The 19814-nt window shown below is 37.0% G+C and overlaps 1 protein-coding gene across 6 annotated transcripts in view; it reads right to left on the bottom strand.

The window, feature by feature from the left end:
• Positions 1–19814, bottom strand: part of Lrch3 (leucine rich repeats and calponin homology domain containing 3) — an 88512-nt gene that overhangs the window by 43944 nt on the left and 24754 nt on the right. For all 6 annotated transcript variants that reach the window (XM_051191366.1, XM_051191369.1, XM_051191365.1 and 3 more), the window contains exons 2-6: positions 14224–14368; positions 12794–12920; positions 9131–9236; positions 4086–4222; positions 1919–2028 (exon numbers count right to left, since the gene is read on the bottom strand). In XM_051191366.1, the coding sequence (XP_051047323.1) occupies positions 1919–2028; positions 4086–4222; positions 9131–9236; positions 12794–12920; positions 14224–14368 (625 nt within the window). The remainder of the gene's footprint in view (positions 1–1918; positions 2029–4085; positions 4223–9130; positions 9237–12793; positions 12921–14223; positions 14369–19814) is intronic.

Raw genomic sequence — 19814 nt, 5'->3', positions numbered from 1 at the left:
CAAAGTGCACCATTCATTACCATCTCTTCAGGCGAAACTTCAAACATACATCTGCATTCCATCATTATAGCCAGCTTTCATTCAAACCTCAATGGCAGCAGTAGCAATTTCATGCTCCTACTCTGCTATTTCAGGAGAGGAAAGTCTTCCTTCTAAAAATCACCAACTCCACCAGGGAAAATCAATTATGTATACGCAAAAGAAAAACCAACTTCGAATTGTTGTACATCTTGTAAGAGTATCATATAAATCAATTTTTTTTTTTTTGTTTTTGTTTTTTTGTTTTTTCGAAAAAGGGTTTCTCTGTAGCTTTGGAGCCTGTCCTGAAATTAGCCCCGTGGACCAGGCTGGCCTTGAACTCACAGAGATCCATTTGCCTCTGCCTCCCAAGTGCATGCCTGGCCATATAAAACATTTTTAATTAAAACAAAATAGGAAGATCAAGGCTTTCATCCATACATAACAGGTGTTTCCATATTATAAACAATTAACTAAGCTAGGAAAAAAAAAAAAAAAAACAAGGAGAAAGAGAAAATAGATGGGAAATGAACTCTTGGCAATAAGGATCTGAGTCATTTCAAATTCATCACTGCCAGAACCCTCCTCCTCCAAGAGGTCTACACAGAGCACAGTACACCACACTCAGCCTCTACCAACTGCTCAAAGCTCAGCTGTCATGTCCTTAGCATCTTTTACCTGCTTCCATCCTGAGAGGTGAACATGGAACCGAGGGTGTTCCTGGTAGGTATGGTTACAGTATGAATTTCATTTTCTTTGCTGTATTAGTTAATGCTTAAGCAACTATTTTAGAGCTGCTGCTCAAATATCCTTCACAATGTCTAAGTCCTTAATCTAATAGCCAGACTAAGCACCCTGGAATGTCATTACAAAGATCTTCCTGATGATTTAAAGTGGAGGAAAGCAGTATTTGTCTGATTAAATCAGCTTTTCTTTCATTCACTATTTCCTGTGTAATTACTGTGTATACTGAATGCTCCTGAGTGAGGAATACCATAAGGCTAGCAGAGTCTGGAGCGAAGGGCAGGAGTGAAATCCCTGTGGAGTGAGTAACACACTATTTCCCCAAGAAATCCTGTTGTATGTAAGGGAAGTTTTCAGTTTCAGATTACTCCTTTGTAAAACAGATGTTTCATTTTAATAATTTCTAATAAAAACAATAATAAATTGCCTTTTCTGAACATGATACATATTTAATATACTTTAGCAACGCCTGCTTACTTACATTCGTTTTTATAAACTACATGGACATTTGTTGATTTATTTTAGGCTAGAAAATTACAAAACAAGCTCACTGGACTGAGGTTTTAGCAAAAATTGACAAATCCTAAACAAAGGCCTGAGAAGTTCTCTGTCAAGCATCGCGGCATCTTTATTGAGATATCTATTGCACCTTTTTGAAGGCTTTTACATTTAACTCCAACACTTAAGATTGTTCCACATCTTACAAGGCATGTGGTATGTAGCTAAGGGATTCACAGACTAAAAAGATCTTAAAGTGATATCAACATTCAACAGCTTCTTCACACTTACGACTTGCTGTAAATCAGAAAACTTTCAAGTGGCAGAGCTAAGGTACTGGCAATATCTGGCTATCTAGAAACATTTCAACTGTTACTAGCACCTAGGAGGTGGGGTCATGGTGTTGCTAACCATCTACACAATGGGAAGAGCCTCCCCTGAAAAAAACTGCCTGGACTACAAGGTCAACAGTGCCTAAATTTTAAGAGACTGACTTAGAACTACGCTTTGTAGGATCTATGCAGCCAGTTCCTATTTGATAAAAGCATTCTGAGAAGAGAGTTACTTTCCTTCAGGCAAACACTTCAGGCAATTTAAGACTAAAGTTTATTTGATTTTTCCTGTAATGCACTACAACAGAAGAATAAAACATACTTACCACGAACCAAATCCCAAGGGTCTCCTTTCATAATCTGGCAGATCTGGAGCAATCTTACAAGCCTGTATGTTCAGGTATTTAAATATGTGGATTTTGCCTTTTATACATATCTAAATAAAACAACAAACACAGCCAAATTACTCTTCATCCGAAATATAAATGGTCTTTAAAAAATTAGTATTATTTTATATGTATGGATGTTTTGTGTGCATGCATGTCTATGTGCCATGTGCATGCCTGGTGCTCACAGAGGCCAGGAGAGGATATTAGTACCCTTTGAACTAGATTTACAAACAGTTGTGAGCAGCCATGTAGATACATGGTAGTGGTCCTAGGTCCCTGGGGAAAAAGAATCAGTATTCTTAACTGCTGTATCACCTCTCCAGACCCATGGTGTTCTGCTTTATAAATCATAACTAGCTTTTTATGTAACATAAATTGAGTTTTTAAGGCATCGATATTAAATATATAGTGCACTAATTAAAAAAGCTATGATCTGGTTCAGTGTTGATTTAAGGATTTTTGTCTTTTAGCAGGAACAGAAGTAATCTGTGATTATAAATACTGTTTCAGGAACAGAAGAAATTTATGATTCTAAATACTTTTACACACCAAGTAAGTTTAACATACTCATTTGTTATACACATTCAGGACTTTTAAGATTTCTCTCTAGGTATTAATTAATCATGTATAATTACATTTTTAATGCTAATTTCTGTAGGAAAAAACTGGAAATGATAAAATGGAGAAATTTATACACATATAATTTTGTTATGACCTCTCATGAGTCAAACAAATTTTTTAGGCTGATGAAACTCTCTATAATTTCAGTCTAAAAATGTCCTCAAAGACTAATGTTGTTAGCTAGTGAGCTTCTAAGAGGTGAATGGATCAAGTGGATTCTAATGTGATCAATGAATTAATGTAAGATGACTTCACAGCTAAACAGTACAGCAGGAGACAGCTTGGCTGTAGGAAAACAGGACGGAGAGTATGCTTTTGAAGGATGTATCCAGTCCCTGAAGCCTTCCTCTTTGTTCCTGTTTCCTGGCTGTTGTGAGGTGAGCAGCTTCCTCTACCACACACATCTGTTGCCATGACTATGTCTCACCACAGGCAAAGCCAGCTGACCACAGGCTAAAACCTCTGAAACCAGGAGCCTTCCTTCTTTTAAGTTATTTTCTCTCAAGTACTTTGTCACAGATTAAAAACCAACTAACACACACCTTTTTGTACTTATAAAGTTCAAATATAACTTTTACAGATTCTATAATGACTGTCATTAGCTGATACAAAATTATTTAAAAACTGCAAAGTGAGGACTGGAGAGACAGCTTGTAGGTAGAGGTAGCCGCTGCCTATGATGCTGATAATGAGTTTGATCCCTGGAACTCACATAAAGGTAGAGAGAACCAACTCCAAGAAACTGTCCTCTGAATTCCACACATCAGAGCACATGTGTACAGATACAATGAGGAAAAAAAAAAAAAAAAAAAAAAAAAAAGAAACTTCAAAGTGAAAATTATGGGCTTGGCAAATGTTTTAAACATTATAGGGTATAAGCTGCCTTACAGTTGTTATTTTCATTTCAGTCACTGACAAACAAATGAAACAATTGGCTAAATGAGAAACTGTTTCAGGAAACAGGAAGGTACAAAAACAATGATAACAAGAATATAGTGATAATTTTTAGTTTGAAAAGTTGCTGCTTATGGCATTTATATATTCCAAAAAATTATAAAAGAAGCTAAAATTTTACTAGAAAATTAGTTTTTGAAGCATTCTTCAACTTAAAGTGCCCAAGGGCTGGGGAGAAGCTCAGCCAGGAATATGCTTGTTTCTGTGCAAGCATGAGGACCTGAGTTTGGATCTTCAGTGCCCACATAGAAGCTGGGCACGGCAGTGTATATCATACATCAGGAGCTGGAGACGGGAGGCTCTCTCCGATACTAACAAACAAAAACAGTAAGGAGGAAAAGGACTGACGAGACACCGGCTGTCAACCTCGGGTGCACACATAAGCGTCAGGCTAGTGAAAGGAAGTGCTGGTGGAAACATCAAAACCTTTGTGCCATCCCTTTTATTAAGGGCACTGTGGGTGGGGCCAATGACACACAGAGTCTCTCTTGAGAGACCTTTCCCACAGAAGTCATCCCTTTGGGTTTACCTGTGCAGGAGGTGACTGCAGCGGGTTGTTTTCCAGGGTGATCACTTGGAGGTGCCTGAGGTTCCGGTAACACACAGGGATCACTGTGATTTTATTGCACGAGAAGTCTAGTCGTATCAAAGGCACCTCTGCCAGCTCTGCATAGAGGGAAAATGCAACCATCACTGACATTTTAAAAATACGGTTTTTACAAGTGCTTCCAGTTAAATGTGGTGGAGTCAAAGATCATTTACCTCTATTCCTAGTGATTGGCAAGGTATAAAAGAAAATCTGATTGCTTAGAGATAGGAAAACTACCAAAAATCAAGCAGTCTGACTCCTCTCCCTTTTCCCAGGACTGCTTAGTTCTCAGAAGCTAGACACTTTCAAAAAAGAAAAGAAAAAAAAAAAAAAGATGGTAACAAAGAAGTTAGATAGAGGTCTTTATAAACAGCAAATGTGTGTCCCCATTCCCAAATCACTTAGCTGGGCACTCAGTCACACCACAGGAGCTAAAAAGTTATTCTCTAATGAAATGGTACCAAAAGGCTCTGGACTTACGGAATGAGGCTCAATGGGAAGTGAATGTATGTCGGCAATTCCATCTCTTCCACCTACCTGTCTCAGCCCCACTCCCGAATGGCAGTAATTACAAATAGATGCAATCATATAGAAGAGATGCCAGCCACTTCTTTCTTTGCAGAAACTACTCGTGTAAAAGGTCTTTAGATACTATAATGGTGTGAAAGGTATTAACCCCCACAGGCTCATAGGGAGTGGCACTATTAGGAGGTGTAGGCTTACTGGAGGAAGTGTGTCACTGGGGGTGGGTTTTTGATGTTTCAGATGTTTAAGTCAGGCCTAGTGTGACTTACCCTGCATGCTGATGCAGACATAGAACTCTTAGCTGCCTATCCAGTACCATGTCTGCCTGCGTGCCATCACACTCCCCAGCATGACCATAATGGACTAAATTGCTAAAACTATAAGCCAACCCCAATTAAAAGGTGTGGTCATGATGTCTCTTCATAGCAACAGAAACCCTAACTAAGACAAATAATTACATGGAGTAATTCAGAACCTCTATGATGATGTGTACAGATTACATATGACCCACTGAAACTGAAAGATCTCCAACCACATGTAAGACAGAAAGAAAAATGAATAAGAGAAAGATAGGAAAAAGAAACAAGAATATAGGAACAGAAGGAAATTTGAAAAGCTAGAATGTCTTTGATTTTAGAGAAATACAACACAGAATCACTTTAAAGGATTTTCCCCCCTAAAAAGTCACAGAATAACAAGCATTCTACATATGATGGTAGAAACTAAAAATTCTGAATGAACTTCTGAAATTAAAACTCAGCAATTGAGAGTATGGCTGCTCTTCCAGAGGACCTGGGCTCAATTCCCAGCACTCACATGGCACCTCACAACTGTCTATAACTCTAGTTTTAGGGGATCTGACACCTCCACACAGAGATACATGCAAGCAAAACACCAAATGCACATAAAATAAAAATAAATAAATCTAAAAAAAATTTAAAAATTCAAGAATGTTTTAAACACAAAACAGTGAAGAAAGGGATGATAAGAAAAATCAAAGGATCAAAGATTAAGATATAACATTCATTTGGAAAAGTGGAATAAAAAAAGCCAGAAAGAATTATTAAAAAGAGAGAAAGACCAGCAAAATAACTCAGTAAGACTTGGGAGCACTTGGGAGTTAGAGAGGCAGGAGGATCCTTGTGAATTCCAGGCCAGCCAGGGTTACACAGGGAGCATGGGGAGACTGTCTTAAAAACAAACAAACAAAAAACCCACAAAACCTGCACAAAGAAGCCTGCTGCCAAGTGTTCACATGATAGAAGGAATGAACTGAGTTGCCTTCTGACCACACACCATGCAAGCAAGCAAGCAAGCAAGCAAACACACACACACACACGCGCGCACACACACACACACACACACACACACACACACACACACACACAAATGTAACAAAACAGGGAAAAGGTCAAACAAGCAATGTCTCAAAGTCTTCTGAGTGTCCTTAAGTGAACAGCATACAGAGAGAGCTAGCCCATACTATGGCAGCCACCCTCACAGAATGTCAGTGACCAAGGGAAAAGGGATAATAAGCTTAAGTCTTCCGGACTGAAGAGTCTGGTCATGAGGAGTGAGATTAGAGATGGCCTCATGCTTTTAGCTACCACGCTTTAACACCCTTCAGCTAGGTGCAGCACCATACCCACAGCACTCAGGAGGCTAAGGCAGGAAGAGTGCCAGCAGAAGTGCCAGCCTGGGCTATAACAGTGTGAGTTCCAGGTTAGCCACAACTATATACCAAGATCATGTCTCAAAAACAAACAAAGGCTCCCCTCCCCAAACTGCCATTTAAAAAGTCAAGAAATAGCAGATGAAATAGCCAATAAAGTTAATGAAAATGGTCCTGGCCACTGAAACTTGGGTTTGGGGGAAGGTGAGAATAAAGTGTGGAAAAGGTGAGTAATATTAATAACTTTGTTAAGCTTTTTACTATCTTTTGAATGATAATTACTTAGTTAAAATTAATTTAAATGAAAATGGCAATGTAACAAAAGATATGTTGCCAACCAAATACAATGCTGCAGATTATTAGTTAATGTTAAAATAAACTTCCTGTCATCTCAGGCTAGTTGACATGCTGATTACAAACCTGGCAATTAAACATTTACAACTGTGTAATTTATATTCCAAACAAGTTACAAAAGAGATAAATTAGATAATAAAATAATTTCACTATATTTGTCTCCTGAAAACCCAAATTTTCATCAAAATCTCAATGTTGCCAGGTATGGTGGCAGTAACCTGCCATCCCAGTACTCACTCATATGGCTGAGGCAGGAGGAGTGTGAAATTGAGACTCCCTAGGCTATGCTATGAAAGTCTACTTCAGGGAAAAAGCCTGAACACACACATAAACTCCAAACTTCAGTATTTTCATCCATAAGCAGACCCAGACTAAAGAGATGGCCCTAGTGAAAACTTTTGAATCTGGCACTGTTAAGGTAGTGGGTGTCCCAGCTACTTAGGAGACAAGACAGGGAACAGAAAATTTCAGGAGAGCCAAGGCAAGTTGGACTCTGTTTCAAAATGAAAACAAAATAAGAAAAAGTGATAGCATAGCTTAATAATAGCAGCTTGCTTAACATGCACAAGGCCTTGTGTTCAATTATGGGAGGGAAGGAGGAGAGAGGAGAGAGTGGACAGAGAGAGAGAGGAGGAAGGGAGAGAATATGAATGAATTGTGTTAGGCTATTAGGACACAGGTCATAATTCTTGTTTACTGGGAGCTTCTGTTCCCATACTGAGTTGGTGACAAATGCCAACAGACAATGGAGGAAAAGCCTGAAGGCAAACAGTGTCTGTGTGAAGGCTACCCAACAAGTTCAGTGAGAACATGTGGGATGCCGGGTAGTGTGTGGTGATAAGTGTATAAAGGTGAACTGAGAAAATAATTTTCTAATGTGTTTATTGCAGATCCAAAATGTCAAATGTATTTAAGAACTAAGTATTTCATTTCATCAAATTGGAACAATGCTTAGACTTTACAGCAAAAGCAAAAACATCATTAGTTAAATAATATTTATTATAAATTCTGTCATATCTTATAGAACCTAGATTATTGTTATGAAAATATTTCTGAAGATTTTCTTTCTATTGCTGCTGGTTTTTCTTCTTCTTTAGTTTTGAGACAAGGTCTCTCTATAGTCAATACTCAAGATGCTCCTGTATCTATCTCCCTAGTGCTGAGGTTTCGGGCACATGCCATCACAGAAGACTGATTCCTTATTTTTAAATATACACTCTGAAATGTTCATGGATTACTTAATAGATTAAATAATTAGGGTGGAGAAACGTGGGTGTGAAGATTGTGTGTGTGTGTGTGAATAAAGATCACCATAAGATGATCATTGTAGCACCATGTGACAGGCACACAGGAGTTCATTTATACAAGAAATTTTCTACAATTAAATTAAACAAATATAGTCTGCAGTTAATTAAAATGGTTCTCATTTTCATTTGCAACCTTTTCTTTCATAGATTTGTATTTGTGAGCACTTGGGGTTGGGGATTTAGCTCAGTGGTAGTGTGCTTGCCTAGCAAGCGCAAGGCCCTGGGTTTGGTCCTCAGCTGGGGGTGGGGGGACTGTATTTGTGAGCACTTGATAAAGCTTAATTTGTTTAATCATGTCTGCCATTAAAATTCATATGCCAAAATTTACATTCAACCTAAGATAGCTTACCCTCTCTCACGTCATTTGCTACTGCATATCACCTAAACATGCTTAATTAGACCTTGTTTGAATTTTCTAGTAAGGAATAAAATTAAGTTCAACTCAAACTCCATTGATCTTACTTAATTTTTAAAACCCATTTATAAACCAGGGCCAACTGCAGAATTGCTCTGCGCCACACCAGACTTTATTAAGCATACTACATTTCTACCCATGGTCATGCTTGGTTAAATTCACAATGACACTGTCCTGAAGGATCAACTAAAATAATTCATTAGTCAACAGCATCTAAACTGGAATCAGCAAAACTTTTCTCTCAAGTTTTTGTTGTTGTTTTGCTGGTAGTGAGGACTGGACCTCCAGCTTAGACTGTATTAGCCAAGTGCTCTACCAATGAACTATATCCCCAACCCTCTTCTATTCTCTCTCCCTTCTCCTCTCTCTCTTTCTGAAAACAGGGTCTTGTTGTATTGCCCAGACTGGCCTGAGACTCATGATTCTCCTCCTTTTAATTTTGACTTTCAGACAGGGTTTCACTCAGTTGCTCATGCTGTGATCTTCCTGTGTTAGCTTGAGTAGCTGGGATAACATGCCCATGCCAAGAGGCCCAGCTCTGAACAGTTTCTTAAGCGCATCATCTAGTAGATGATGCTAACTAAATAAGCCATCAGATCTCAAACACTGGCTCTAACTCATACACATTTTTTTGACTGGTGCCCATCAGTCTGAGAGATCTTTAAAATAAAAAGACAAATACCAACAAAACAATTATTTCATTGTTTCTTACCTTCAGGCAAGCGTACTAGATGATTTCTTCTTACATTAAAGTCTCTCAAGGCTTCCAGATTACCAATTTGGGAAGGTACAGTTTGAATTTCATTGCAGCTCACATCCTATTTAAAAAGAGTTACAAAGGTATGATTATTCTAATCACAAACCTGCTAGCTTTAACATACTTACAAAATGGTGTTAGGCAAGATACTACCTACATTCTTTCCTGGTAATAAAAAAAATATATTTTATAATATATATATATATATATTATCATCCTATATCTAAGAATACTTCATAGTTTGTACTCTCATTTATTTTAATTATAGGCTTTTGAGTAATTCTTTATATTTTATATAGGTTATAGAAAAATTCTGATGTAGGAGAGGAAAGCACGTGGGACTAGGAAGATTGAGTCAGGGGAGAAATAGATGAGAGAGAGAGAGAGAGACCATAAAAGAGGGAGCCATTATAGATTTCAAGAGAAAACTGACTCTACAGAAATGTCCAGAGACCTACAAGACTGACCACAACCAACAATTTGAGCAACACTGGAAAGGCTACCATAAATGCCCTTCCCTGATAATGAGATTGAAGACTAACTTATCCACCATCATAGAGCCCTCATCTAATAGCTGATGGAAACAGAAGCAGAGACCCACAGCTAAACACTGAGCTGAACTGGAATCCAGATGCAGAGAGGGAAGACAAGACCAGTCTACAGAAACCCACACAGATAGCTGTCCTGAACAAGGAGAAGCTAATAGGCCCTCAGACTGATAGCTGGGAATCCAGCATTGGACCGACCCAGACCCCCTGAACGTGGGTCTCAGTTAGAAGGCCTGGGCAGTCTAATGGACCTCTGACAAGTGGAACCAGGATGCCTGGTGCACAAAAGGACTTTGGGAGCACGTTCTCCATGAAGGGATACTCCCTTAACCTAGAGGCAGGGGGGAGGGCCTAGTCCCTGCTCCAAATGACTTGACAGGTTTAGATGACCCCTCCAGGAAGGCATCACCCTACAAGTGGAGTAGGAGGCAGGGATGGGATGGGAGGGTGGTGGTGGGAACATGGGAGGGTGGGAGAGAGGGAGGGACGGAGAGGGAAATGGGATCAATATGGGAAATAAATAAAAAAAAAAATCACAAAATAATAAAAAATAATATTGTGATATTAAAATGATATAACTTAAGATATAAATAGAAGGTCTAGAATATCAGATCCAATGAAAATGGTGAAAAAGTAAAGCAGAAAAAGTATATTTTATTTTATACCAATCTAATTAAAATGGAAAAATGAAACAATGATAAAAATTTCACAGTAAAGCCATTTTTCAAAATATCAGTTTGACTGTTCAAGAACATAAAATTAAAATATAGACAATGACTCTAATTTTTATCTTATTGAATATAAAGAGAAATAATAAAGTATATACAATTCGAAGCCTATGGGAAAACAGGTTGCTATTATCCAGTCAGTCTGAATGGAAAACACATACAGAAACCTGCTAGTAGCTTGCTTAAGAGCTTGATTCCAATGGGTTTGAATAAAGTGGCTAGCTACAGCTTCCAAGATTAATAAATTCGAATTCCATAATTCTGAGGCCAGCCAGACTAGCTTATAAAATCATAATCATGTGTAGTAGTACAAGGAAGCTCAAGCTGTACTCCAATTCTTAAAAGTCCTCCAACTCATGGGTGACAAAAGGTAATTTATACACTACTTACAAAGTCAGGCTGCTATCATAAGCCTCAATAATCTTCCAACAGCTTTAAAACTTTTTATTAACTTATTATTTATCTGTGGATCAGAGGAAGCAAGGGAGGGAACTGTTGTGTGTGGAGGCCAGTGGACAGTGATTTGGTTTTCTCTGTCCACCAAATGGGCCTCAGGAGTTGAACTGCATACACTTGGCTGCAGACACTTTTACCTACTTACTGATCCATCTCACCAGCCCCAGACATTACTTAGTTTTTCTCAAAAGAGAAGAGAATATAATTTTCACCTTTCCTATTCATTAATGACTGAAGTAGAATAAAAAATTAAGACTTTGAAGTTTACTGCTCTAAGCAACAAAATTTAAAAAGGGTAGTAAAAGAAGATGAAAAGGCAAGAACAGCGAGCCTGTGGTAGAGGTCTTAGTAATGTGTGATGTGTCTCTCAGAAAGCACCTGTGTGGATAGAAAGTCATTTATTTCCACTTAGGAATGGCAGTGGGAAGGAAAGCCAGAGGGCTTGGTGAAAGGTCAGCTTTGAAGTCACTCACCCTTCCTCTGTCAGGCTCCCTGAATGAGGAGGGCAGGAGGGCATCAATTAGTACCTCCTGTAGAAAACTAAAAGCAGCATCTCAAACATGAATCTGTTGAGTACTTAGGACTGGATAAGCATTTACAAGTTTAAATGATTTGACAATAAGACTCTGGGAAGCTAAGGTAGGGAGATTGAGTTCAAGGCCAGCGTAGGCTACAAAGACCTTTTCTCAAAAAAGAAATAAAAAAAGTATGATCAAACTATACTGCATGAAAAAATATTAAATAAAAATTAGTGCTCATATTTTGTATATCATGGAAAAAAATAAAAGAACTTAAGAGTATAAGTTACACCTACTTTGTGCTAACAAGCTAAATTCTAAAGACTGACCCCCCAAAAAAACACATTTTGAATTTTATTTCTGAGGTCTAGATAGCTCAATATCTCAACTCTAGATTTAATATCAGTGAATTTTTAACATACAATCTGTTATATTTAAATCCCCCACCAATAATCTAATTTGTCTAACTAGATTTATACCATTTTTCTGTTTATAACCATCTTTATCAATAAACCATACACACACAAAAACTGTAATGGACACAGCTGCATTTGACCATTTATTGCAATATGAAACATGTTATGGTTACACAGCCTCTAGCAGACTACATCATTGAGTACTGGTGCCTCAGCTACAAAATGCAGACAATATTAGAATCCAGCTCATAGTATGATTATGAGGATATAAATAGTATCTTTTTGTTTTTCTTTAGAGACAGGGTTTCTCTGTGTAGCCCTAGTTGTCCTGAAACTCACTCTGTAGACCAGACTGGCTTTGAACTCACAGAGATTCACCTGCCTCTGCCTCTTAAGTGCTAGGACTTAAAGGGGTGCACCACCACCATCTGGCTAGTCTGACTGTTAAACTAACTCAAAACATAAATACTTAAGTAAGAGATGGTTTTTTATGTATTCACAAATAATAGTAGGTAAAATGAAATGTATCTCAGAAAATATATATTAACAAATTACAGTTAGCTACTATTCCAAGATTACAGCAAGAAAAAAACCATACAAAAAACAAAGTAACTTTTGGAGTGGAGTGCCCATACACCAATAAAGGCTAAGAAAAAAATCATAAAAATATTGATATTTAATTTTTAATTTGAAAACTCAATTCATTATGAAGTTATACCTCAAAAATGTAGTGACACAGAAACACAGAAATCATTTAATGCTAGTTAGAAAATAACCAATGACATTTCCCCATTTTGTGTGGCAACATTAACACTTGTACACTGAAATATTTCTTAATTATATTTTAAATAAACACTATAAAATTATTTTTAAAATGATTTTAGTATTCGACTTGTATTATAGAGAAGACTGCAGACATGTTGGACAATCAAAAAATAAAATGTTAACTTACAAGTTCCGTCAAATGTCTGAGATGTCCAATTTCTTCAGGAAGTGAGACCAATTTGTTATTACTAGCAATTAAGACTTTCAGTGGTAAATTACACAAGTGTACTGGCAATGTTGACAGTTGGTTCCGACTAAATGAGTAGAAAAAGAGCAGTCAGATACCACTGATGAAAAAATTTCCATCTTTGTCATTTTAGATACAAAAATAAGGACAAATAGGATATTAGATTTGAGTTCCTGTCAGTTTAATCAGTTCCCAGCTGACTAAATTTAAACAGGTAACAGAAGTTTTTGTTTATTAAAAAAATGAAAATCAGAAACATAAAATAATAAAGCACATCTATCATTAGTATAAAAACAAATTAAAATTTACTTTGTAAATTTAACCCCATAATAATTCTTTTAGGGTCAAGTCTTTCCCCATTTTTAGGATCTTTTTTGTTCAATAATATAGTTCATGAACCTTTAAATTTTTTTTACTCAATAATAATTCTACTCCTACACATGCTTATTAAGAAAAACTTTTATCACAAATTTCTCTAATAGTGTTATTTTAAACATGATTTTAAAAACTGCTAGAACTAAATATCTGAACAGAATGGATTCTATTTTTTATGGTTTTACTTTTATTTTTAATTAAGCGCATATGCATGTGTAAGAGAGGTGGGTCTACACACGTTGAGTACAGCACCCAAAGAAGCCAGAGAGGGCACCAGATTCCCTTGGAGCTGCAATTACAGGCAATTGTGAGCTGCCTGACTAGGATGCTGGGAATTGAACTCAAGTTCTCCGAAAGAGCAATATAAGCTTTTAAATACTAAGTCATCTGTAGCCTCAGGAATGGTATTTTTTTTTAAAGGCATATAAACTGGACACTTGCAAGGTTCAACAAGATGGCTCAGTGGGTAAAGACACTTTTTACAAGTATGGCAAGCTGAATTCAATCTCTAGAACCCACATAAAAGTGGAAGTGCAGAACTAATACCACAAAGTAGTCCTTTGCCTCTGCACATACATTACAGCACAAACCCAAACACTTACTCACTTATACACACACAACAAAAACATCAATGTTGTGTGTTTTGCTGGGGACTGAACCTAAAGCCTTGTGCATACCATGCTCTACCAGCTAAGCTGTATCCCACCCAGTCCATTGGATCTGGTATTTACTTGAAGCGAATTTGAAAATGTAACTGGAGAACCATGCTGCAAGACTTCTTCAAACCTATTAAGCTAATGGCAGTAGGGTTTGTTAATTATGTAAAGCTAAAAATAAAGGGAGAAACAAGAGAACCTGTCATTATATCTTAGGAAGATACTAGAAACTGCTGGTGTGAACAGGTACCATAAATAACTGTAAACATTTTAGTGACAGAGAGAGGGAAAATTAAAGAACACATAAAACCACTTTTTCTAAAGGAATACTATTCTTACCTAATATTTAAGAATGTCAGAGCTTGTAAGTTTAGAATGGCCTCTGGGATATATCGAATACAATTCTGGTATAGATTAAGACTTTCCAGAGAAACAAAGTGACATGCTTCCATAGGAATTTCTGAGAGGCGATTTCGTGACAGGTCTGAAAGAAAACAGAAAAACTTTGGAAATTGTTTTACTGAAATTCATTAATACACTTCATAATAACTTGAATTCCCCAGAATTCCTATTGTGGAAACTGGTTCAATGTAAACTTTAAAATATTTAACTGTCTGAATAAAGTATTAAACATACACCTTTAAACTGTTGCTGGGAAAGGTTTCCTTTTTATTTTCCACACACACTCAAAATAAAATCATTATTCTTTATAAGTATTACATATTCTAAGACATTGGCCACTCTTTTTTATCAAAGTTATATCACTAAATTCCAATAACATCAGAAACAAGTGGATCCCTCCCCCAAAATCTACCTCCCAAGTAGAGAGAGGGGGGGAAGGTAGAGAGAGAGAGAGACTGAGACTATGCCCTGACATACACATGGAGGCCAGAGGACAACTGTCCAGAGTAGGTTCTCTCCTTCCACATTGGGACTCAGAGATCAGCTTGTCGGGTCTGGGCACATGTACCTTTTATCCTCTAAGCCATTTCCTCAGCCCAACTGTCCTACTCTTTACCAAAGACGTAAAAGTCCTTTCCTAAAATAGACTCAGGAACCTTCTCTGCTCCTAGTGACACAATCTGAACCTCAATAAAAATGTATTTGAAGGGCTAGAGAAATGGCTCAGTAGTTAAGAATGTTTGCTGCTTTTCTAGAGGGCCACCGGAATTTGGTTCGCAGAACCCACAGTGGGCAGACCACAATTGCCTGTAACTCCATCTCTAGGGAATCAGGTGTGGTGTGAATCAAACAAGGTGGAAGGAAAGCAAGGACCAACGTCCAAGAACACCTGCCGCTGCCTCCCTGGTTAGCTAGAGGGACATGCCCGTGTCCAGCAGCACCTGCTTCCTGTACTGTTCTCAAGCTGCTACCTTGGCTTCTAGGTCCTTTGCATTTGTCTTTGTGTTTTAAAATGAACTTGTTTTAAAAAGGAACACTTTTTGAGTTTCCCAGGTTCACTCCAATTCCAACAAGGTGGGAAGAAGATCCTCAGGTCATTGAACCTTCAGTCAAAAGCATGGCTTAACATGTTTAAGAACAGCCTCATATTTTTTTCTCAGAGATTTTACAAGAATTCTGGTATATTCCCAAATCCTATTATTTCATGAATGACGTACTTCTAACCACTTGCTACTCACATACAGAAGTAAAATACTTGTCATATGCTATTTCATATCTGACAGCCTTGGTAAACTTTTAATTCAAGTAACTTGTCTGCAGATCCCTCCAGACTCTTTGCATGGCTATGAATAATGAAGCTTTTGTTTCTTCCTCTGACCTTCCCATTTATTTACGCAATTTCCTCACCCTGCTTGTTAGAACATGGAGCATAATGCTGAATAAAAATAACACTATCTCTTTTGTTTCTAATTTCAACCATTTTCTTTGTTGATTCAGTATGAAATTAAGAAAACCCTCCTAGTTTGCTAAGACTTTTCATTGGTAATGGTTGTTAAACTTATTAACAATTTGTCTTCCTCTATTGAAATGATCATATAATTTATGACTTTTATATTTTATTATGTTCATATAGAATTTTTCTTATAGCTTTTTTTGGGGAGGGTAAAGATAGAAAATGTAAGCTAGGTGGTGGTGGTGCATACCTTTAATCCCAGCACTTGGGAGGCAGAGACAGGCAGATCTCTGTAAGTTTGAGGCCAGTCTGGTCTACAGAGCAAGCTCCAGAACAGGCTCCAAAGCTACAGAGAAACACTGTCTTGAAAAACAAAACAACAAAACAAAACAAAAAAAAAAGTGAGAATGTACTAACTCCCAGGAATAAAAGGGGACCCAAGAGAGGAATTTCCACTTTTTACTTCATTTACATCATTTTATTCTTTCTGTGTAGAATTCCGATTCTCATAAATCCTTCATTCTATTGATGTAGAGTGAAACTAATTTTCTAATATTAAAGAACTTTTATAATAACCTTGAAGTAAAATGTGATGGTTAATATTCACTGTCAACTTGGTCAGATTTAGAAACACCAAAGAACACATCTGGGTATTCTATTAGGTTGTTCTAGAAAGGTTTAAAAAAAGAGAAGGCCCACCCTGAGTGGGCATGGCACTACTGATGGGGTGGGGCCTCAGATGGAATAAACAGGTGAAAAGGAGCTGAGCACCAGCGTTTACCTTTCTTCTCTCCTTTGCAGTCCTGGGTGCGATGTAACCAGCTGCCTTAGGTACTGCTATAACCAATCATGAACCAGTGTTCCTTGTGATATTATACACCTCTACTGTATATTCTTTATAACATACTGCTTGTTAATGTGCAGTTCAAGTCTTTACATATGTCGTCATGAACGAACTGGGATTATAGCTTCTCTAACTGTCTGGGTGTGACAAAATTGTACTACTTTCATCAATTTGGTTTGGGGGCATTCCCTCTTTTTCTTTTGAATGAAAAGGGTTATGTAGGTTTCAAATTATTGTTATTTTAAAGCTTGTTAGAATTTTCTGGTAAAGCCATCTAAGCTTAGAATAGAATCTTCCATGAAGAATCACTCTATTGGTTGGGTTTCTTTAATACTTTAAAATCATTTAGGTCTTATATTTTCTTGAATCAGTTTTAAATCATGTTCTAGAAGTTTGTTGTTTTTGTTTTCTTTTTGCTTCTATACTCATTAGAACGAGATCTTGTTATGCAGCCCAGGCTAACTCAATCCTCACTGGGACCACAGGCATTTTTATCATCATGCTTGCCTAGCTGTTTGTTATTTTTTATTAACATTTTAATTTTATTGGCATAAAGTTATTCATAATATCCAGTGTTTATAAATTTTTACAATATTTGTAGTAACTTTCCCTGCTATACACTTTTGCTTAGGTTATTTATACCTTCTTTCTTTCTGACTTTGTTCAGTGCCAAAGGTTGGATCTAGAGTCTTCTATTTGCTAAAAAAAAGCACTCTATCATTTAGCTACACTCCCCACCCCACCTTTAACTATTGCTTAGTTAGCCTGTTCCTCATATATATGGTTTCCATTTTGTTCATTTTTATCCTTTATCACCTCCCATCTATCAGTAGAGCTCATGCTGTTTTGCTTTCTTTTCAATTCATTGAGATACTTAGCCCACTAAATTTTACTTATTTCTTCACAATTATATGCTCTTAAAGCTACAAATTCAATTAGACATAGTGGCACATGCCTTCAATCTTGGGTAGAGGCAGGGCAAGTTCCACGGCTATAAAGTTAGACAAGCTGGGTAGTGGTGGCACATACCTTTAGTCCTAGCACTTGGGAAGCAAAGGCAGAAGGATCTTTCTGAGTTTGAGGCCAGCCTGGTCTACAAAATGAGTTCCAGAATAGCCAGAACTGTTACAAAGAGAAATCCTTTCTCAAAAAAAGAAGAAGTTATAATCACTCAGGAGGCACAGACAGGTAGATCTCTGTGGGTTTATAGTATATAGAAAGTTCCAGGTCAGCAAGACAGCCAGAGCTACATAGTGTGACCCTGTCTTTAAGAGAAAGAAAAGAAGCCAGGTGGTGGTAGTGTGCACTCAGGAGGCAGAGGCAGGGAGACCTCTGTGAGCTCTAGGCCAGCCTGCTCTACAGAGCAAACTTGGACAGCCAGGGATACACAGAGAAACCCTGTCTTGAAAACAACAATAATAACAACAATAAAAGCTATAAATCCTCTCTACTGCTGTTGTTTTTAATTTCATAAGCCTTTAATAACATAAGAGCTTTTTTGGGGTATTTTTAAAGGTAATGATAAAATTTCCACTATTTGGCTTATTCTATTTAAAAAATATTACTTACCAAACATAGAAGGAACATTCTAGTTGTGTTTTGTTAATGATTTCTAACTATAATAGACTATATCTGATTTTTTTAAGAATATACCTAATTTTAATCCTTTGATATTTGTTGAGATTTCCTTATGATTCAGAAAACAGCAAGTTATACAAATATTTCATGAGTCTGAAAAGACTTCTACACTGGACATAATATTTCAGTTAAGTTTATAGGTCACATTTACTTATTTGGTAACATTCATAAAAAAAAAACTGCCATCATTTATTTTATCAGTTTTTTTCTATCAACTACTGGAAGAGAGGGGGATATATTGCTTTCTTTTACTATTGTTGCTACCTGATCTCTCTCCCTTCTTCCTTTCTTTCTGCCTGTTTCTTTTTCTTTCTGAGATACAATGTCATATAGCCCAGGCTGGCCTTGTACTCCCAATATAACCAAGGCTGGCCTTGAACTCCTGGCCTTAAACTCCCAAGTGCTAGGATTACAGGTGCATACTATACTCATTTGACAGGGCTTTTAACTGAAAAACACGGTTTATATTTAACTACATTACCCATAATAGTTGGATATTCAAAAGGGTCATATGACAGGTGCAACTTCACTGTTCTTTGAATCATCTGTGCTTTCTTAATTTTTATTATTAGGATTTCAGCTACATTCAAAATGTTAGTAGATCTAGATCCTTAGCTAATATTTCTGATTTTATTAAGATTCAAATACAGGAAATAAAGACAGCTAACAAATTTTAACCACTATAGGAAATTTTCATTTATAGAAAATGGTCTGATTCTGTACATCAAGTTGAATGCTTGATAACTGCCTGTTTCATCAAAAGGGAAAAGGATTTCTTAGCTTTTACATTATTTTCTTTTTCTTTTCTTTTCTTTTTTTTCCAGTTTTTCCAGACAGGGTTTCTTTGTATTGCTTTGGAGCCTGTTCTGGAACTAGCTCTGTAGACCAGAGCGTGAGGCAGGCCTTGAACTCACAGAGATCCGCCTGCCTCTGCCTCCCAATGCTGCGATTAAAGGCCTGCACCACCAATGCCTGGCACTTTTACATTATTTTATTTGTAGTTTTTGAGAAAGGGTCTTGCTCAGGCTGGCCTGTAACTTACTAAGGTCCTCCTGTCTCAGATTCCTGAACACAGGGATTATAGGCACAAAAAAATGCCTATTTCTTAACTACTAAGGACTAATTTTACACAGAAGCACTGCTAAAAGATTATATATTTGCCAATGTGTTGTATTTCCAGTAGTTCCTGTCTCAATTAATGATGACTTTATGTAGTTGCTTTAGTTAGAATTCTGAAACCTTCCTGAACAGTCTTCTCTCTTTCCCAAACCTAATCCTATCAGCAAGTGTCGGTTTCTTGGTCCAAATTCATATTGAATCCATTAATTTCTCTTCATCTCCTCTATCATTGTTTCTTATGCCTATTCTGAGTCAAACCAAATGACTCGTGGAGAATTTTTTTCACACAGAATAAAATGCAAAAATGGAATCATAAAGTAAGCTCCCCAAGTTTGACATATCAAAAAAAAAAAAAGAACAACTATCAACTATCAAGTTTATAGATCATCAAAAGTTGTTATGATCACTAGTCACCCCAAAGAACTAATAATGTATTTACTATTTTTGCTTCTACAAAAGGAAAAAAGTATAAAG

This window comes from Phodopus roborovskii, unplaced genomic scaffold (genome assembly GCF_943737965.1).
Source record: "Phodopus roborovskii unplaced genomic scaffold, PHOROB, whole genome shotgun sequence".
Taxonomy (NCBI): domain Eukaryota; kingdom Metazoa; phylum Chordata; class Mammalia; order Rodentia; family Cricetidae; genus Phodopus; species Phodopus roborovskii.
This window is presented reverse-complemented; position numbering and strand designations above follow the sequence as displayed.